The sequence below is a fragment of the Larimichthys crocea genome, chromosome VIII (genome assembly GCF_000972845.2).
Source record: "Larimichthys crocea isolate SSNF chromosome VIII, L_crocea_2.0, whole genome shotgun sequence".
NCBI classification, from domain to species: Eukaryota; Metazoa; Chordata; class Actinopteri; family Sciaenidae; genus Larimichthys; species Larimichthys crocea.
This window is the reverse complement of record NC_040018.1, coordinates 10,386,871-10,408,920: the sequence shown is the minus strand read 5'-3', so window position 1 is coordinate 10,408,920 and position 22,050 is coordinate 10,386,871. Positions and strand designations below refer to the sequence as shown.

The following is a 22,050-nucleotide window of genomic DNA, read 5'->3' as shown; positions in this document are numbered from 1 at the left end:
AGGGGAGAGTAGAAGACAGAGAACATTTTTAGAACTGAGACTGCAGACTGTTTCACTGGTGAGCAATCTTTTAGCCCCAGTTACGTCAAACGTGCAGACATACAGCTGTTCAGAGAGTCGTAGAAACATAGACAGACGCAAACAGAGAGGTAGGTTATGACTGTATAATACAGTTTTGTTTTCTGCATGATATTCAATAGCGTAGAGTGTTTGGGATAAACAGCAATGCTTCTGTATCCTGAGCGGATCTATTCTCAGCTCTATTGATCACAAAGTGGCTCCTCTCAGAGAGTCAGATAAAAACCTGTGGTGCGGAAATGGGAGCAGCTATGCAGACAGGAGCGTGGTCCAGACCTGGGCCTTAACCACAGAGCTCTGTTTTAGTTGGACTGTTTCGTCCTTCAGCACAAAGCACAATGTGGGAACACAAATGGCCACAGATGGGGTGGCAGACCTAGCATGACTTCCTAATGCATTAAAAGTGAAATCCACTGTGTGTGTGTGTGTGTGCCCTGTCCCTGTAGCTGGTCAGATTAAACAGCTGTCTATAATCCCATGGTGGGAGCAGACACACAGACAGAAAGGTCCACTTATCCTTATCCTCCTCTCCTCTCCTCTCCTCTCCTCTCCTCTCCTCTCCTCTCGAGGAAGTGACAAAATAGTTGCGTTGATTAATTTGCACTTGCTTTTTTGTCACATGGGGTCCAGTTCTTGTTCTTTTGAGGGTAGCCTCAGACTCTTAATAGGTCAGTCATTACAGATTAAATGAAACTTTGCAGCCTAGAACGGTTCTTTATGATTGCTTAAAGTATTTTGTATCGACTCGTACATGCTCGCTAAAAACACAGTTTGCACTGTGATGCACTTGTGTTGCAAGCCGGTAAACACGGGCGGCAGAAGCTGAGCACGGCTACGACACAGTTGTCATCGTTTGCACACAACGACTCAAACTTGCTCACACTTGTTTCTAATGGTGTGATTAAACCAACTGACTAGAATAGAATCCGGTTGCGTGCGCCGCTCAACATCAACCAGCAATTCATAAATGTTTGTCTTCCACCATACTCCCCTTTCCTCCACCCAGCAGAGTTCTTCTCTGCACGGAGGTGGAAGGTCTATGACCGCGACCCAGCACAGAGATGTGATGCTGAGGCAAAATTAGTACTTTCACTACTTAGACTATACAATATGTTCTGGGCTAAGTTGTGAATATACTTTTTTTTTTGTATTCAATTCCTTTATACACAATAAAGGCATTTTCCTAGCTACATGTGTTGTTTCCATTTGTAGCAACTGCTCAGTTGTGTTTATATACTGTTTGGCTGTGTGTATGACCTGAAGGCACTGTTTGATTTGAGCACAAATGAAAACAGTTTTGAGGCGATTTGTTTTGATTTTGCCAGAAGAGTCAGAGGTTTTGTGAACGTAGCTTGAAGTTTGTGTTTACAGTTGTGAGAAAAGGGTCGGGATTTCGGAAATGTGGGTAAAAACTATATTCTAAACGCATGTTAGGATTTTTTTTTGGTTAGGATGCATACTTTATGTACTTTAAGTCCGTGCTGCACACTAAATTTGATCAAAGAGGAGGTTTACTGAAACATATGGCTCCCCTGCAGGAAGCAGCCCACCAATTCAGTGGCGCAGAGAGCTTGTTTGTGTGTTTAGAGCTGCTCAGAAGAGAATGGCTGCATCTATTTATACCAGCCATCCCTATGTCTGCCTCGATCTACAACCTTGTGTGTTTATGTTCGGAGCGCCTCGCATGGGACAAACAGCGGAGTGCTCCTCGTGTTCTTGAGGATCACTGTGTCAATGGCCCTCGTGCAGCACACTCCAGAGTGGCACTCTTTAAATACAGACACCAGCTGTTGAACGCATCTACATGAGCGCTCAGAAATAGGCTGTGGCAAACATTGGATTCACAGTTGGCTGAAATGAAAAGAGCATTATTTTAAAGCAATTTGACTCAAATACATTTACAGCTGTGAAGGAGGTGTTCGGGTGTCCACGAGGTCTTTGGCTATTTTGGTTTTAAATGTGGCGGTGGTATAATTTTTTATTATTTTAACAAAGAATACTCACTGATGACTAATAACCCCTTTACTTGTAGAAGCCCCATTGCCATGATAGGGCTGCTCTGGCAGTGACCTCTATTATACTGTATATGAGATATGAAATAAGAGTTTTGATTGGCTTTTGTTTGGATTTTAGAGAACAGACAGAATTAATTTCCCTCCCCTCTTCTCCCGTAGTGCTTTAGGAGTCAAATAAAAGCGAGAAAAAGAGAAACGGAGTGAAGAGAGTTGTTTTATTGTTATTGCGAATCAATGAATGCCACATAAAGTCTACAATGCGGTTTACATCTGCCTTGCTCGATAATAGAAAAGGGCCCCATTCTCTTTGCTCTCTCATTATGAATGCATATGTTTACCACACTTAATCGTGGTGTGTAGCACCAGTGCAGAAGTAGACACGTTTCTGTACTAATATGTAAACCATGCTCAAGCTGTTTTCATTGTTTTTCTGCCAGTTACGCACACGTACACATACTCTAAAGCTATCTTCTCACAGGCTGCAAAAGTCATCACACCTCTCAGCTCAGGTTTACATTGCAGAAAGATCTGGTTCCAGCAGCTGCCAACAGTCAGACGGACACAGAAAGACAGTCAACACTCTCAGCTCATTGAATAATAGATCTGCTGCTTATTTATACAGTATATATACAATATAGTCTGACTTGGAGCCTGCTGTTTTGCAAATGATCTTTTTTGTACGAGGCAGGTTGTAATGTGTAGACCACCTGAGGCCGCAAACACAGAATGTAAGGCATCACAAATGCTCATGGCTCGTGGAACATCCACCCAATGTCATGTTTTCTTCTCATGTCCCTTCACACCACAGAGCCTGGTCTTGCCTTGTTTGGGCCTGGCAGGGTGTCTGGCAGAGGACAGTGTACCTCCTGGTAGCAGGACGGAGATCTGCTGAAAGCAAGTCCACGGTGATGGACAGCAGCAGATCCAGCTGCACTTGTCACTGGCTGTCAAGCCGGCTGTCTGAACTAGGGGACAAGAGGGGACAGGCGGGGAGGAGTGAGGAGCGTGTGCGTGCATGTGAATGTGTGTGTGTCTGGGGGTTGGAGGTTACAGTGGAGGGGCACTGATTGGGATGTCAGAGCTACATGGAGTGTGTGTGCGTGAAGGAGAGAGAGAGGGAGGAGGAATGGGGGAGTGGTGGAGTAGGGGGGTCTCAGTCAGTAGCAGCTGAGCGAGTGAGCAGGTGTTACTGTATGTCTCCCAGGCCCATGAATCTCCAACAGGAGAGACACAATACAAGTTTGGATTCATTTCCACTCCCTGCATTGATTTGTTTTGGTTGCTTTTATGAGGCTTTTGGTTTAAGGGAAACAATCGATGGTTCTCAGGTGAAAATGTCAGTGCTCTCTTCTTAAACCAGCTGTCTCCACTTTGAAAGTTCTTCCTTTTTTCCATGCTGGAACTCCATCTTGATGACTCTGTCTGTTTCTCTTTTTCTTTTTCTCCTTTCGTACAACAGGTAGCAGAGTGCAGAAGGTTGGAACAATGCCAGATTCACCTGCGGATGTGAAAACCCAGCCCAGGTCCACCCCACCCACCATGCCTCCTCCACCCCCGGCTGTCAGCCAAGCAACCAATCGCAATGCTTCATTCACCCCTACTACAAGTAAATCAAGTAAGGAACTGTGCTAATTTTGACTTTACTTTAAGATTAATGTCATCTTAAGTCATCATATACTTAAAAAATACTTCTACTACATTAGCTGTACATTAACCACAGATGTTTAGCGTACATGCTGTGAGATACATGTTCTCTTTGACTTGAAGATGATCCTTTTGTGCTGAAGAGTCATGTCAGCAGGCATTTAACCAGGCAGGTGTGAGAAAAACAGCGAGGCAGTAGGCGTGCTGGACCAGCGGCCCATCGCTGGAACAGCTTTAACTCTTTATTTCACAGTAAGCATCAGAGAATATAGGACATAGTTACACGAGACGGTATTTACATCATTCCAGATAGTCATCTGCAGGTCAAACGCCATTTTGGCTGAATTAGGGCAACCTGTGAGCAAGAGGTTACGATGCGTATCATATACCTTAATCGCATGATTCCAGTCGGGGATTTTATTGCGTATCATTTCTCGTCTCTCTCTCCGTTCATTTCCCGTCATTTCTCGGTGAAATGATTGCAAAGAAATCCCCCCGAAAATCTCCGCACTTCATTTAGTTTGAAAGTGAAAGTGCGGGTTACATATAACAGCATTTCACAGACTACGTTTCAGTGTGAGCTTAAGACCTGTTACACGTTAAAACGATTCACCCGTTCATCTGTAATAAATCAGACAGATTAACAGACTTCAGCAGCTCCATCAGAAGCCATCTACAGTGGACTACACAGTCATTTGTCCGCCTAAAGGCCAACTGTCATGAACACGTTATATGCTTTTGTAAAGGGAGAGAAATTCCAAATATGTGTTTCTTCCCTGTTCTAGTGAACATGTGTTGAAGTCACTTGTGTGTCAGGTGTGTGTCTTCTGGTGTGCAGAATGCCCTTGCTCTTGGGACAAGTGTTTTTGAGCGCATGTGTAAGTACGGCTGTGGCATTGTGTGTGCATGTGTGTGTCTGCGTTGTTTACCAGTTGGTTGGGCTGTCGGTGGCCAGGATGGCAATGCAGTATGTAGACTACTTTCTTCCCTATATAGCAATGACAGACCATGTTGTTTCACCTGTTGTGGTGAGCGGTCAGCAGTGGAGCTCTCTCCTTGCACCTCTCCCTCTCTAAAACCAGAACACAAGTGCTGCCTGTTGGGATCACATGGGTCAGTCCATATGTGTTCAGGCTCCTCGACTGGCAACAAGCATGTCTGAGAGGAACTACGGGAACTAGACTATTGAACAGCTAAAGTGACCATAGATTTATCCTCACATCTGAGTGCAAATGATATGTTTTATTTTATTTGTAAGGGCCCGTATGCAATATGTTATGTTATGTTATTTGATGTGTTTTGCATGTATGTAAATACATTTTGAAAGGTAAGAAAATTATTGTTTGGTTGCCATGCTAAATGTAAGCTTGTATATGGTGTAATAATAAGATGCATTCGTTTAAGTACAGGTACATGAAAAGGCCACAGTATGTTTAATCTGGGAGAAAGTTTGTCATCATTAGTTAATCAAATATAGATATTATACACATAAGAATAGAGTTTCAGAAAATAACTTTTTTATGATGATGCGTGCATTTTGTGTCATGTGAAAATATGAAAACAAGGGAAAAGGTCAAATGTGTGTGTGTGTGTGTGTGAGTGTGAGAGAGAGAGAGAGAGAGAGCTTGTGAGTATTTGTGAGTTTGTTTGCGCCAGCATTACGAAGAATATGTGAGTGATTATATATGTGTATGACTGCTGTGTCTATTCTGAACCTTAAAGCTGCAAATCTACTTTCAGCTGGTGGACATGTGTAGGGCCAGATTTAGCTACACACCTGCTATTGGAATAAAAGTAACACAGGCCACAGGACTATTTTTGGCTCCTCTTTAACAAGTTCCTCTTATAGTTGTGTCCTACTGAGTGAGGGAGAGAGAGAGGGTGAGGAGCAGCATGGTGGAACAGACTACAGGGAGAGGTGTGTGTGTGTGTGTGTGTGTGTGTGTGGGGGGGGGGGGGGGGGGGGGGGTCAAATGTTACCACTTGTGAGACAGCTGAAGTGACTGCAAACACACAGAGTGCAGTCAAAGTGGCAGAATTTCGCCTCATACTGTAGGAGCGGTGTCAAATTTGAGTCTAATGTTTCGTCTTAACCACACACTCCTCCATCAGCAGGATAAACGTGCTTCTGCCCTCATCGCGACCCCAGATCTGTCAGATGCCCCCCCCCCCCCAGGCCCCTCCAAAACTACTGACCCAATTCACATTGTCTTCTTCCTTCTGTCCGTTCATCTGCAGTGCTGAATGGGAGCAGCCACTCTCCTACATCGCTGAATGGTGCTCCCTCCACTCCTAACGGCTTTAGTAATGGGCCAGCCATGTCCTCGACGGCCTCGCTTTCCAACCAGCAGCTCCCGCCAGCTTGCGGTGCCCGGCAACTCTGCAAACTGAAGCGCTTCCTGACCACGCTGCAGCAGTTTGGCAACGACATATCGCCTGAGATTGGAGAGAGAGTGCGCAGCCTAGTGCTGGGGCTGGTGGTAAGTTCGGTTTATTTTGAATAATCTTGAAACAGCAGTGCCGTATATCCATTCATTTGTTCAGCAGTCTCTATTTCCTCTTACTTTGTATCTACTTATTATGCTTGATGATAGTGTACAGTGTGGGCATAGTGTGTGATAGTGTACAGTGTGGGCACAACATTGTATCTTGTTTTTACATAAAATATAAATTGTGTGAACAGGATAAAAAATATAATCTTTTGGGACTCCTCTGTAAGAGAGTGTTTTGTAAGAGTTTGTTTTTTCTTCTTGTATCCACTCTCTTGAGCAGAACTCCACACTCACCATCGAAGAGTTTCACTCCAAACTTCACGAGGCCACCAACTTCCCTCTGCGGCCGTTCGTCATTCCCTTCCTGAAGGTAAATACTTGTGCACCGATTTTATGTGAGTTAAATCAAGTCTGATGTCTTTAGTTGTTGACAAGCTCAGTGCTGCTGTCCATATGGCCAGTACTCAGGACCTCGTGTGTGTGTGTGTGCCTCCAAACAGAGTGTTCACAGAAGAGCAGGGAGGGAAACCTTGTTGTGACTGGAAACCTAGGTGTATACTGTAGTTGTACAAAAAAACCCACAAAAAAACAGTCAGATGTGTTTCTGAATGTCCGTTAAATATGGTGTGTGAGTGTGTCAGACCTCCTGGCGTGTGATGATCCTCCACATCTGGGACATTGCAGCAATGGCTGTGTTATATCAACCAGACAGGTCTGAGAGAGCTATTTGACAGCACTGACACACACACACACACACACAGTATACACATCAGCACACCCCGTAGAGAGAGACACATGGCAGGGGAAGGTGTCAAGGGACCTGTCTTATCTCATTCTGTCTCTTCATCTATCACCTCCTTTTTTTTCTCACCCTAATCTGGCATTATTTCACCCTCACCCCATGTATCTGTGGTTCCACCATGAGCTCACCTCTTGTCCATTTAACACTCTTCTCTACATTTACATCAGTTTAATAAATTAATATCCTTCCTACAATGATTTATTTCTTTCCTAATCCAAAGATGTTTGTCCTCCTTGTTTTTACAACTAAAGGCAAACCTGCCCCTGCTTCAGAGAGAGTTGCTCCACTGTGCCAGGTTGGCCAAGCAGACTCCGGCTCAGTATCTAGCCCAACACGAGCAGCTCCTCCTGGATGCCAACGCCAGCTCGCCCCTCGACTCATCTGAGATCATGCTGGAGATGAATGAGCACGGCAAGAGAAGGACCCCTGACAGGTAGTAAACACAAGTAAACGCGTACACACAGACTTCAGAGGCACACATGCATTGGCAAGGCTCTTACAGCCAGTGTTGTATATGAATTATTTCAGGGTATTTTAGAATGCCAAGCAACAAGGGGAGTCTATAAATCCTCCAGGCAGGAGGCAGAAGTCTGGACAGCCCCGATGCCAGGCCCGGCTCCGCAGGCTGTCTGGGAAGGAGGGGTGAGATAAATGCAAAGAGAGAGAGAGAGAGCCAGAGAAGAGGGAGTGAAGTACAGTAGATGTTCTTAGCACAACCCAAAGACCAACAGTGAGCTTTGTGTTTGCAATTGTCCCACGATTTCTCCAGAGCGGTCTGTTCATCTCAAACCAGCTAAGAAGACAACAAGAGAGAGCGTTTCCTTCTCTTCCCCTCTCTGCCTTCTCCTCTTACTGCCGCTGCCCTTCTTTCTCGATCTCTCTCACTTCCCCCCTCTCTCTCTCTCTCTCTCTCTCTGGCTCCAAGCAGCTGTTCATATGTCAGAGATGTGTCCAGATGGTGATGTGCTGACCGTAACACTGAGCACATCCTGAGCGGAGTGTGGGGGTGGGTGGTGATGGTGGTGGGACCAGGGGTTGGATCCGAACGTGCAATCCCACTGTAATCCACACACCTCCGCCTCCCGACCTGTGGCTTAAACACAGCAGGCAGGGCTCGGTGGAGGAGGAAGGGGGGAGATTCAGTCTGGGGCAGGGCCTACGTCGTGCCAGCTGTTCCTCTGATTTGTCAGATAGTAGAGCAGGGATGTGTACAAGTATAGCCGACGTGCACAAATATACACACACACACACACACACACACACACACATGGATAAGTATGAGCACACACGTACATAAACACACGTACATAATCATCTACACGGGGCGGCGTTGCATTTATTCGCCTTTGATCCCCGGGATGATAAAGATGTGATTTCTATCTGAATGCCTGGCTATTGCCATCCAGCTAAACAGATTAATATCAACACTCCCATTAAAACTATCCAGATGGCTTGAAAACACAACCTCTCTCTCTCACACACACACTTAAAGCACACAGACACAAATGTCACTAAACATCTGCCCGACGCACAGCATTCAGCCCATATTGCCCCTTAAGCCTGAGAGCCTGGTGGGAGGGGAGAGGGGTGAAATACTTGCAATCTAAGAGTAGGCTGAGGGATATTCAGATTAAGAGCCTGAGACGCGGGGTGTACAGTTGGACTTTGTTTGATACATATGGCGTACAGCTGTGCAAAAGCTTTGGAGAGCCACTGCCGTACTGTAACTGAACAACAAGCAGCTCTCAGCGGGCGTACATGTGTCTGAGTGTGTTTGCATGCACCACGTGGGAGTTGTTAAACTTTAAAAAAAACAAGTGTGTTTCTTCGCTTGAGCCTCTCCAACAGCTATAGTCAACAAAACTAGTTGCTGTAATCTTTGAAATTTAAATTATTATGACATTTATGGTAAACTGTGATTTCCCAGCGCTCCTTTTGTGTCCGGAGTCGCAATAAAAGACATTTCTTCATTTGTTTAAAATCAGCACACAGCTCGGTGAATTCAGGTTCCTAGAGTTTTATATAATAGACTAACATCATGAAATAAATTAGATCTGTCTATGTGTTCAACATGTTTTTACAGCTGGCCTTTTTTTGGCCCTTGGGTCTGATTTTAAAGGGCATTCTGGTCCACGCTGGGGCATGTTTTCCTGAACTATGAAGTAATACACTGGCATTACACATTTAGCCTGGCGAAGCGATCCAACAGTTTTCACATTACTCATTGTGGTCTGGCGAGGCTATAGAAGAACTAGCTGGAGAAAGATGAAGTAGGCTGCACAAGAGTGAATTCTCTTCAGATATTAACGTGGTGTCAAAAAAATCTGTTTCTGAACAAAACCGGGGTAAGAAATGAGCCGTGCAGCTGCAGATTTCTTTTTATAAATGAGGGTTGTCACGTTAGAATCAAAACAGTCTCTCATTGACGCAGCTTTTATTTGAAGCAGCTGAATCGATTTCTGGGTGGACATTTATTGAACAATGGCGAATGTAGTAGTGGAAACAGAGGTTATGAGATGTAGCCTGGCTGTGCGAGGCCATTGCATATTGGCAAATAAACACTGACTTGTACAACAAAGATCTGTTTTGTTGTGTAGATGATAATATACTAAACATCCCACACTTCCCACTGCTGGAAGAATGCTGCAGGCCAACCAGTTCATGAAGCTCTTTATTAGATGTTCTCGTTATTGGACTGCCTAGCTTAAATTCCTGTTCTGTTCCTGTTTAATATTCATTCATGTTTTAACCACCCCCCTGTCCTCCTCTCCAGGACCAAAGACACTTCAGACAGAGATGGGTTGCACCCAGAGCACCTGGCTAAGAGGCCCTGCACCATCAGCCCCAGCCAGCGCTTCAGCCCCAGCACGGGGCTTCCTGCTCACCCGCCACCCAACGGCCTCCCCACACACCCTCCCAACGGCCTTTCCCACCCACCAAACCCCCAAATGGGACCCCAGCACTATCGCTTAGAAGACATGGCCCTGGCACACCAATACAGAGACGCTTACAGACACAATGAACACCGCGAGGCCCGTGACAGGCACCGGCAGACAGGTAGAACAGCTGCAAAGCACTGACAGAGACAGATAAAGCTATAGGTCTACAGTCCTCATGTTATATGGTCAAGACTGTGGACTTGTGTTTATGAAAGTGGGGTGCATGTAGAGAACAAAGGCCAGTTGTCTGTCCAGTGTGATAATCCTTGTGGCAGTGTGTCTATATAAAGACCACAGCCATACATGCCCATGTGCTACAACTGTGGCAACCATATATGCCTTCCTTCTGCTTTCCCAAAAGGAAAGAGATGAATTCTTAGACAAACTGTCTCACTGATTACACATGAGGCTATAGCACAGACACATGAGCGCCTGCCACCAGTTCTTTTGTTTGTAATTAAACTTTGATACCACTGAAGACAAAGTTACAATGTGGCTTTGACGCTACATGGTTTTTAAAGCCTTGTTTTGGTCACACAATGTTTGTATAGTCTATGCATTGAGCAAGAATATGATTTATAAAATGCCAGGAAATAAAACTGCAAACATGGAACTAAACACGCCTGCACAATGACTAAATATAAAACAACAGAAACTTTTTGAAAAATCGCAGTTTGTTCTAAAAAAGCAGGAACAAAGAAACTAAAAACATCACCCCTGTCATTGTAAGTAAAGGTAGAAAAAGTGAATGATGAAACTTCTCTGTTTTCCTCCATCACACACCCAGTTTTTCTATATATAATATATATATATATAAGTATGCACCCTGGATTCGTATAGTATTTCTCTGTATACTGTATAATGTGGCGAATCTGACAGAGACCTGTGTGTTTGTCTTTTAGCGGTGCATGGAACCCGTCAGGAGGAGGTGATTGACCACCGTCTCACAGATCGAGAGTGGGCAGAAGAATGGAAGCACCTTGATAATGTACGTATCAGCATAGTAGCCATGTTTAATGTCCATCCCCCTCTTTGTTTTACTCAGATGTGCAAGGCGGTGAAAAAAGGGAGAGGTCGGCAGGTGATTAAAGTTAGTTTTAGTGCTAAAGATGGTATGCAGATGACAGGGACGGGACTGGACCTGATGACAGACAGAGCAGCCTCCGTCCCATCTGAGTCAGAGGTTGACGGACAACTGACCTTAGGAGGTCTGTGTCAGTGTGGTGAATTAATCAGACATCTATCTGGCTTTCTGGCACCCAACTCCATGAACACAAAATCATGTATACTACACACACATTCACAGACAGACGCGCACACACACATAGAAACAGGGCCCCAGATGGAGCTCAGGACCCAGCAGAGAGCAGCTCCAGCTGGGGAGAGCAGCTGAGACAAGAGCTGCAGTCATGGAGAGAACCGGCCAGGCCTGGACCCATGCCAAATTAGAAACACTTCACTGAAATAAATATAGCTAACTCAGAGGGGGAGGGGTGAGTGGAGAGACAGAGGGAAGGAGGCAGAGACAGAGGGAGGGAAAGATGAATGGGAATAATGATATGGATTGAATGTCAAACATGCTAAACCCATTTAGCAGAGCGGGCCAGGTCTGGAAACACAGGGCACAGTGGAAAAAAAAAAAAAAAAAAAAAAAGTGACACTGTTTACAACAGTGCGGGGGGAAAGGAGAGAAGAGAGAGGAAATCTGTTGAGTTGGCAGAGAACGGAGCAGAAGGGTGGAAGGAATTGGCTCAACTTTTTCATCAGCAGCCCAGCTGTTACATTATCGTTGTTGCGATGTTCTCAGACATTGAAATTCACTGACGATCACCAATGAAAAGATAGTCACAGACAGAAACGTGCTGTCACACTCAAACACACACACATCTGCTAGGTGGTGTGTGTTTTCGGGACAGATTCAAATAGTGTGTAGGTTTACAGCTCAGTGGCTCCAGAAGTAACCCCCACCTCCTGAACTGTTTTGTTTCTCTGACTTGTGGAATTTTGTAATGATTTTAAGCAGGTGAAGTATTTAAGCATAATGAAAATATGCGTTTTTGGGGACCTCTGCGTGCGTTTGGGACGTAGGATTTACCTTCAATGAAACGTAGCACTGTCAGATCTCTCCTCCTGTTCATTCATCTCTTTAAGTAAATGATTTAACTCGTTCCTGTCGCCCTGCAGCTCTTGAACTGCATCATGGACATGGTGGAGAAGACGCGTCGCTCTCTGACGGTGCTCCGCCGCTGCCAGGAGGCCGACCGGGAGGAGATGAATCACTGGATTCGGCGCTATAGTGACGTGGAAGAGATGAAAAAAGGTGGGAGCAACGGACAGCACTGCCTTCCTCCTCCTCCTCCTCTTCCTCCTCCTCCTCACCACAACTCCTCCTCCAACACAGCTAGCAGCAGCGAGTCACTGCCCATAGGAACTTCCTCGGCTGCTGAAAGGCAGACAGGCAGACAGACAGGTAGACAAACACACACAGGGGGTATGTTTGGCAAAGCAAAACACTCACAGCAAGGTAGGGCTTATTTGAAAACGCTCAAAATGCCTTAACGTGTCAATTTAAACACAAAAACGCAGTTAGATTATCATGTTTTTCTGCAAATTTTAGCTCATGCTGTGAGCCAATAGGAATCTAGTTGGAACATCCTGCATCTTTAACCAACTGATTGCACCCTTATCCTGCCAGCATGCTCATTCATAATTAAGATTTGCATTCACCTCTAACCCGTACTTCCATTCCTCCTATAAATGGCTCAAAAAGTTGACAGCTTATTCACCGGTGTTGCCGCGCATAGTTTGTATCGGTCCCAATACATATAGAATTGTAAACTATAGGGGAGACTTGTGGATGTGTGTTTGTGTAGATCAAGACTATCACTGTGTGTGTGTGTGTGTGAGATCGAGACTGAGTGTGCGCCCGCTTGTGTGTTTCAGAGATCCACAGAGACTTCTTACACAGGCCTCCCTCAGGATTCCTGCCAGAAGAAATCTGGAGGAAAGCTGGTAAGAGGCAAACATCCACCTTTTTTTCTATTGTCTTCATGATTGACCTCACAAAGACTAACAAAACACACACACACCCACACACACAATCACCATCATCAGTCTTCAGGGCCCTCACCCTGGCTAAAGAAACAGACATTACAGAGGCCTTACAGCCGTAGGTCTGTCAGGGCAGAGGATTGGAGGCCTTCTGTGTCATTAGGGCTAAATGCTCTCCATCTGTCACCACTATGAAAGGCCACTGCAGTTAAAGCTGCAGTGAAAATGCAGTCACCTGGCCCAAGGCAGGCAAGGCCGCAGCAGCGCAGCACAGGTGGGAGATTAACTGGTCTCCGTTGTGCTGAGAAACACACACTCTCAAGTTTGTAGACCTCTTTTTTCATTGTGATTGCTCTCCAGCCTCGCGCAGAGTACAAAAACATATCACCAAAGTAAATCAAACACATACATTTAGATAGACGGACAAGAAAATCCTGTTCGTGGTTATTACTTTTGGCTCACAAAAAGAAGCAGGTGGAAGTGTTGCATTTGCATGGGCCGTCTTTGTACACTGCATGTTAGACAGAGCCCATCCGAGGAGTCATCCGGCTCAGCCCTTGTTCCACCCCAGTCCCAGCACTATTAGGTTGCCGTCATACTCCAATACCCTGCGGAGGAAAGATGCTGCTGCTGTCGGCAAAATACTGTGCTGCATTTTCACCAGCAGAGAAAAAAAAAAGCTCTTTTAATTGCAGTTGTTTTTCATACAGGTACTACAAGCATCCCGCTCTCCCCAGCACTAAAGCACCTCCAAAACAGGCAGGGTGAGTAACATATCTCACTCACAACATCTCACCTCTAGTGTGTGTGCGTGTGTGTGTGTGTGTGTGTGTGTGTACACGTGAGCATATGTCACCTCTATCTCAGCAGCCAGGTAGTCTGCCTGATGTAGCTGCAGCACCTCTTGCTTTTAATTAAAACCAGACACGTATTCTCTGGTCTGGTTCAGGTTGAGAGACTGCAGTGCTTTTGAAAAATAAGATCTGAAGTGTGAAAAAGCAGACAGAAATAACACATCCCGGGGACTTGCCAAATCCCTGCGGAATTAAAACGTTAATATTGCTGCCCCCGTGTTTTCCATTAAGTGCTAATTGCCCCAGCATCTGCTATGCAGTCTCCTTGATAAGAATTAATTAAATTTGCAAACTAATCTTAGTGGTGCATGCATTAGGCCAGATAATTGAGAAGCTCGGGATAATGCAGATAGTGTTTGCAAGGGAGAGAAGAAAGGGGGGAAGGAGGGTTATGAGAGAAAAAGAAAACGGGAGTGGGAACGAAGGCGAAAAGGTAGAGACGGGATGAAGCATTGAGACGTGTGTGTGAGTGTGACTGCAAGCTGACAGGGTTGACAGAACGCTAACTTTTTTAGCACATGCACACATGCATATATGCACACACAGCCATGTGCATATGCACAGCAATGTGTGGATAAGCCCCCTCCCCACACACACACACACACACACACACACACACCCGCCCACGCCGCCGCCTATCTTTTTGCACAGTAGTTTGAAACAACTGGAGTGGAGCGGCGAGGAAAAGTGACAGTTATTTATGAGTTCCCTCTCAAACAAACACTGACTGGAGGAAATAGGGAGCAGTGGAGAGAGAACAGTATCAGTCTCACCTCCTACTTGGTTGGGCTAACACACCTGGAGAGCCACTTGTATGTGTGTCATTTGGGTGTTTGCGTGTGCGTGCGTGTGCGTACATCTGGAGGAAGGTGGAGCAGGTGGGAGGAAAATCATTTAATCTTTAAAAATGTGTTGCTGTCTTTGATGGCAGAAGAACATGTCATTTTAGAGGAATTCATATCGCGTGATCCCGACATACCACATTAGCTTTTGATTAATAAATAGTGTATATTTGGCAACCTATTTCTCGAGGGTGTATAAAGCCCCACAAGAAATCATGCACTGTACATTTGTTGTGCACCGTGAGGCCAATAATGAAAGATGGCAAAATGTAATCACTCCTGCCTCTCACTGAGAAGGGACTGCGGGAAGTTTCTATTTTAGACTGCCATCTGGAAAGGAGTCTACACACCTGCCTGTTGTAAAAACACAGCCTCCTCACTCATACGGCTTGTGCTTGTGCTGGAAGAACAAAAGGGCCCCATGATAAAATCTACTTGGGTAGGAAGTAGCCCTGCAGTGATTGCAGGGCTTCCTACTTCCTAATTTCTATTGAAATTATTCTTGACAAGATGACAATCATGCAAACAGGGAATCCCAGGACGTTGGATGAACGGCCAAATTGGTGACAAAACTTTGTAGACATCTGCTGTTGTCAGCACTGGATTTTATTGTGGCCAGACGTGTTTGGATTAATTATTGAAGTCTGGCTGTTTCCCTTTTCTGGCAGAAAGTTTTAAATCTTGGATGATGTACATCTGTTTGCTGAGATATGACAAGATGGCAGCTTAGAGAGCCTCAACAAGGGATGACAGAGCAGGCAGGATGGGACGATGGCCACAAGCACTAACACCTCTCTTTCTCGCTCTTCCTCAGAGGAGGCAGTGAACGAAGTTAAGCGGCAGGCGATGTCGGAGCTGCAGAAGGCGGTGTCGGACGCTGAGAGGAAGGCTCATGAGATGATTTCAGCCGAGCGCTCTAAGATGGAGAGAGCGCTCGCAGAGGCCAAGAGGCAAGCCTCTGAAGATGCGCTAACAGTCATCAACCAGCAGGAGGACTCCAGTGAAGTGAGTATCACAGACCCCCCACCCACATTGCTCTCTAATCCTTTACACAGTCACCCACTATTTGAGCTCTTTAGCTCCATCCATTACCCTTCACTCTGTTCTCCTTCTCCTCTGAGTTATCCTTTGTTGTGTAATCCATACAGCCGGCTGCTCTTAGTGTGGTGCTGCACCGTGTTGTCATGATTATTGCAGAAGCAGTCCAGTTGTCAGTGTTCATAAAAGCAGACAGATCCAGATGGCTGGAGCAGAGTGCCAGGCTGAGGCCATTACAGAGCAGTTGACCACCACCTGCTGGTAACAAAACTAGTGGGACCTACCAGGAGCTGAGGCCTTAAAATCAAATCCCTGTGAACAGAGCAACAGAAACAGATTGGATTATAAAAGACTTATTTTGAGTTACAGTATATATTTATGTGAGAAATATCCTGGGACAAAAAAGAGACTTATTTTTATCAACCCACTCTCTCCCCACTGTCTCACCAGAGCTGCTGGAACTGCGGGAGGAAAGCCAGTGAGACGTGCAGCGGCTGCAACACGGCTCGCTACTGCGGCTCCTTCTGCCAACACAAAGACTGGGAGAAGCACCACCACGTCTGTGGTCAGGGCCTGCAGGGGCTGCCAGGGGGCAGCAGCGTCCCTCTAGGCACCCCCTCCTCCTCCTCCACCTCCTCAGCGTCCTCCAGCGCCCCCCCGACCCACTCGGAGAGCACTCCTCCAGGACCCCTGTCGTTGGCGGGCCAGAGCAGTATTCCGGGAGGGGCTGGCAGCGGCAGTGGAAGTGTCTCTGCGAGCCCGAAGGAGAGCAGTTCCAGCAGTGCCTCTCGCTCCACAACTCCAGCCACCCCTGCCCTTCTGGATGCCACCTCTCGCTGACGTCTGACCCCTTGTCCTTTCCCTGCATACTGATGCGACAGTGCCCACACTCCACACAAAACCAAACTGAGGAATCTTCATCGCACACTGCTCTCTTTCCTCCTCCCCGACTTCAATCCTGATTTTCCTTCATATCCTAAGCTCTTCTGAAAATCTTCTCACTACCTGAAGATAGACTTGTTTTCTCAACTTGTCACCACTACCCCCCACCCCCTCCAAAAAAACTTACTTTTTTTCTGTCTTTGTCTCTTTCACACAACCACAGCCACAAATACAAAGATTCCAGCCTGGGGTTCAGTGTAGTGGAAAGCATGAAAAGTGTCTCCTCTCTCTGTGCTCAGTCACAGAAACATATCAGATGTGTTTGCTGAAAACATGAGCTTTGACTTGAAGATGTGACTGAGATGTGCCCTCAGTAATGTAAGCACGTTGAAAACTGTCCACATAAGGACACCAGACAAGGGCTGTGGTAAGGCAACATTGACGGTGGGTGGGTGATTAGCACTTGGATTGGATTTCCCTTTAATTTAGCACCAATGAGAGAACAGTACCCAGCCCTGACATGTGCACTACCAGTCCAAACAGTTCACTGATGTGGCACTTATTCTACAGTGTCCTAATAGAGACAGGAAAGGAATAGAACATCTTTTTCAAACAGATGAGGGAAGGGGATGTGATTAATTCCTTAGAAACACAGCTTAGTACTTATTAAATGTTTCTTTCTGGCTTTAAGGGAAAATAAAGAAAAGTCCAAATATTCTAAATAAAGAATAATAGTGATGATGATGCTGATGATAACGTTAATGATATGAAAATGAAATTTTAAACTGCTAACTACCTTGCTAGCGAGCCAAGAAAATCTACACCGGACTCACCTCTCTGCACCATTGTGAACCCAAATGAATTCAAAGATGAAAAATAACATGATCCAAACCTTTGTATTACACTGCCAAAGTGAGTAAGTAAGCGATAAGGAGAAGCACTCATCTTATAACCAAACGCAAAGCAACATCACCTCCTCAGCAGATAAGCCAGCCCTGAGAGGACCAGGCTGCAGAGAAGCTGCAGAACGGGACCCAGAGACATTTAAAAAGAAGAAGAAGAAGAAGAAGAACTGTGACCTGCTTTGATCTGCATCTGCCTCCTGCAGTCTGGACAAAAACTACAGCGATTCCTCAGTGATGGCCCAGACTAGTGAATATGGACAATGCTGTGAACTTGCCTACGAGAAAGACTTAAATGAAACGGATGGAAACCCTGCCACAGTGTGATTTTTTCCCCCTTTTTTTGTGAATGGTAACAGAGAGGACAGAGAGGGAAAAAAAGAGGAAAAGGAAAAGCTACACAGCCTCAAAGGAGATGAAGACACATGCATGGCAACGGAGCTGCCAAAAAAAAAAAAAAAAACCTCAAAAGAAGCTTGAAAACATTGACCGAGAAGGCATTGCATACCACAGAGACGTATGGGAAGGTTGTTTGTAAGTCCTTTTTTAAAGCTCCGCAGCACGGAGATATTTCAAGGAGTTGCTGTTACCTTTACATTCACTCCCTCCTTTTCCAAAGCATGACACACAGATGAAAGAGCCTCGTGAAGGGCGGTGTAGACTTGGTTCTCCTCTCTCTTTCTACCTCCCCTCACCCCGCACCTCCCTTCTTCGCTCTACCCCCGACTACTTGACTCAAGTCTGCCCCTAAACCCCAGCCTGCTTTGGACAGAGCCTTGGAGCAGTCGTGTGGGAAGGGTTCGAAAACCTGCTTGTAGATATTGTTCCTCTTTTCAAATTTCAAATAATGTCTCTTGTCGCTGATGTCCATATGTGCTGCCCTTGTGTATATCCAGAAAGGTGGACTTTGTTTTGATTTTCTTTTGTTACCTTTCATTTTTCCTCCTTTATGTTTGGGCTGAGCAGTGAAGTCAGAGCAAGAACACTCGTTTATGAGAGGAAGCCCCACATTTTACTTATTGTTTGATTTGTTGTATCTATATTAATGAGATGAAACCCCTCTTGTAGAATATTTTGTATTGCTCGCATTGTAAGACAGTGAGAGGACAGAGGTGCAATATGAAGAGAATTCAGCTACTGAATGGAACCTCAGCAACTGCCCATAGGGTGTCATATAATATAGATACATATAAATATATTTAAAGTAACATCAGTAACTTAATGTGAATGTACATAGTATTTAAAGAGGTCCAAAAATGTGTTTGCCAAATAACAGAAACCTTTAAAGATAAATGTCCAGAATATGATTTTCTCACAGTTCATTTGTTTCTCAAAATTATCAATTTTTCTTTTTTTTTTTCTGTCATACAAGTTTAACACTTTTTCACTCAAATCAAAGTGTCATGTGACCCTGAGTGGAGGAGAGGTGAAGTGGCTCCATACAGGACCACAGTGCATGTAGCTGAAAACGGATGGAAACAGATTATGGGTGGATGGACACTACAAGATTTCCAGAACATTTTCTCCAATCATTTTGTTTCTGTTTCACTTTTTTCTTCTGTCATGTCATTCACCCCGGGTCAGTTTACATCCTGCAGGAGGGGACTCAACAGTGTGTATTGACAAAAAGAGATAGTCCAAATACAGTCAAAAGCTTGAAAACAAGAAAGAAAAACAAACAGTGGTGGCTCAGTTTTGCTTCCTTCACACCAAATTTAGGAATGGTCAAACTTGATACTATTCTTCTGGCTCTAATGCCACTGTAGTGACCCTCGCTTTCTCATCAATGTGTGTGTGTATGTGTGTGTTAGGAGTGTTTGTTTCCCCCAAAGGTGCAAGACAAGCCATTACTGTAGGATTAAGTGATATGCCAGTGTTAAGCTACAGTAAACCTCAACCCTAATTTTGGTACCCAATCTCTGAAATGATTCTTCTTTTTCTTTTTACTGATTGTTTATTTGTAAAGATGCAACTTGCATAAGCTGAGGATCTGGGATGGGGTTTTATTTATTTCTTCAGCCCTTCCCACATGCTCCAACAAACAGATTTATGTAAAACAGTCTCACACCTTATACGGGCCTGTAGTAACTATGCTCACACACATTTGATATCAGTCATTGTGAAGCCTACATGGTTGGCCTCATACAAACTTGGACCAAATTTGGAGAGAAAAAAAAAAAACTACTTTCTTTTTGCAGCGAGTTGCAGAAAAACTTTTTCTTTCTCCGCTTTTTGTTCAACACATTGATGAAGTGAATCTTTTTTTGGACTATCTGAGACATATAATTCAAATGGGATAAGCTACAAGGTACCCATGCATCTGTGTGTAGCATTTTTATATGCGTGCTATAATTACCGTGATATGGTGTTGACCTCAGCCTGTTTGTGTCCCCTCCACCCTCCTGATGTCTAATTCCTCCACTATTACCACAGACCACTCTTCATAACCCCCCCACCCCACCCCCTACTTCACACTAGCTACCTCCTGTGACCATACAGCTAACCACCAGGAGAGGTTGACCTGGACTTTGAAAAGCTGGGCTGAGAGCAGACATGGAGACGCACGTTCAAAAGCCAGAATCTATCTAGCGTTGAAAGGAAATGTCATTACTTGTGATGCAGAAGAACATTTATTCTCACCAGACCTCACCTTTATGATCACATCCCACTAACCAAACCGATACAGCTGGAATTAAGTAAGAGGCACACATACAGTCAAATGCATATAACCTGAACCCAACACGGAATCAACCATGACATGCCATTTGTTGTCCTAAACCAATAAAAGCACAGACCAAAGTACTCCTGCATTGCCATAGTAGGCTTTGACACAGTGTGTATTGACAGACCATAAATAATAAGGTTGGAGCTCCACTACACCAGTTAACCAAAGTGTCTGAAATACACACAATCAGGGCACGCGAATGAAGAGCACGCTCAATGAACCGGCTGAGTTTCAAATGTGTAGAGTTCTTATTCAAGCAATCAAAGCGCTTGTTGTCTACACATTGAATAGTGCTTCTGTAAAAATAATGGAAGCATCCCCTTTGGAAAAGCCTACTGATTGCGTGTTCTTACAGTTACAAAGCCTTGCAGAGATAAAATGAATACATGGTGGGTGTGTGTTTGCGAAGTGAATGGTGTGTGTGTTTTTGTAAAAAAAAAGAAAAAAAGAAAAAAATGTTTAAAAAAAAAATCATCTTTTTTTCACGTCTCTGTACAAACTACTTGAAACCTTCAGAGCTTTAATGAAACATCCCAGACAGACTATAGTGGCAGATTGATTCACAATATGTAGCAACAGCTTTGTGCAGTAAAACACGTACTGCATCAAACAAGATCGTAATGACAGTTCCATTCAACTTTTAAGTGCTTTGCGTGTGCCTCCTTGTCTGCAAGTAAGCCCTCAGATAAACTAAACAAAGCCAAACCCAATAGACCTGTTACAAATGACCAAAATGCAACCAAAAGATACAACTTTCTTCTTCAGACTTCACTTTGGTTTTAAGGTTTTTGTGTTACGTCTCAGCAGTGGAGAACTTCAAGGTGGTCGATTGTGTGGGACGCGAGGCCGCAGTCCGACATAAATCGAGGGGCTGTAGAGAAAAAGAGTAAACTGTCCACTTCACTGAGACTCTCCCTCCTGATGTCACCGGTCAGGATACAAAAGATCAGATTAATGTTCTGTTCAGCCGGGCATATGCTTGGCTAAGTCGTGAAACAAATGAGATCTGCGCCGAGGTGTCATACACATTTCTCCGTGCAGATGTTATAGATGGCAAACGCATAAGGGCTCTGCTGTTGTGAATACCATCCAGGGGTCTCTGAACACTTTACATCAGCCACTTTTCTATTTGTTTAACTATGTACATGATATGGGCAAAACGCATGTTTAGAAAAGACAAATATTAGCAGGTTGGCATTTGTCTCTCCTTACCCCAAACAGTAACTTTACCAATGAAGTTTCAAGGCTCATCTGATGTGATGGTGACACGTCCTTCCTGTGAAACAGGCACTGATGAATAGCTACAGTAGAAAGCTAAAGTGGCAAACAGTGGGTACAGCACTTGTTTTCCCAAAAGCCATGGCTCAGGAGGGTCCTGTTTTTACCTTTACATAAATTGACAAAGGGTTTATGGTTTTATATGTGTAGGGAAGCATTCTATACTGTATTGTGCAATACATTATTACAGAAAAAACATGTTTCTGTAGGAAAGGTTGGCGCTTTGAAGCTCTTTCTCCTTTTGTTTTGTTTCCCTCTTCAAAAAGGTCCTGTTGCCGTTTTTAGATGAAGTTAACTGTGCCAGAAGAATTAAATTCTGATTTGTATTTATTTCTTGCATGCTTTCCTCCCTGTTGCTAATACCGCTCTTTAACTGTTCGCTCTGTTGGATGTGTGAAGCTGTAAAACATTCTAATTCAGGTTATTGTCTGTGTTGAACAATGTAACTGTGTAATTAAAACATGAAATGAAATATTCACCACTCTGGTTGCTTTTCTTCTTTACGTCT

At 44.7% G+C, this 22,050-nt stretch overlaps 1 protein-coding gene across 7 annotated transcripts in view; it reads left to right on the top strand.

Moving 5' to 3' along the window:
- The window catches only part of cbfa2t3 (CBFA2/RUNX1 partner transcriptional co-repressor 3), a 42,106-nt gene extending 20,086 nt beyond the window's left edge, over positions 1 to 22,020 (top strand). For 2 of the 7 annotated variants that reach the window (XM_019279360.2, XM_019279365.2), the window contains exons 2-12: positions 3,553 to 3,708; positions 5,976 to 6,217; positions 6,510 to 6,599; positions 7,283 to 7,464; positions 9,805 to 10,088; positions 10,873 to 10,958; positions 12,155 to 12,440; positions 12,914 to 12,982; positions 13,732 to 13,785; positions 15,532 to 15,722; positions 16,197 to 22,020. In XM_019279360.2, coding sequence (XP_019134905.1) covers positions 3,553 to 3,708; positions 5,976 to 6,217; positions 6,510 to 6,599; positions 7,283 to 7,464; positions 9,805 to 10,088; positions 10,873 to 10,958; positions 12,155 to 12,440; positions 12,914 to 12,982; positions 13,732 to 13,785; positions 15,532 to 15,722; positions 16,197 to 16,595 — 2,039 coding nt within the window. In that variant the 3' untranslated portion in view covers positions 16,596 to 22,020. Of the gene's footprint in view, positions 1 to 2,778; positions 3,430 to 3,552; positions 3,709 to 5,975; positions 6,218 to 6,509; positions 6,600 to 7,282; positions 7,465 to 9,804; positions 10,089 to 10,872; positions 10,959 to 12,154; positions 12,441 to 12,913; positions 12,983 to 13,731; positions 13,786 to 15,531; positions 15,723 to 16,196 lie in introns of those variants that run through there. The other 5 variants (XM_027281300.1, XM_019279364.2, XM_019279361.2 and 2 more) reach the window with 5 other exon arrangements.
- Positions 22,021 to 22,050: the final 30 nt, after the last annotated feature.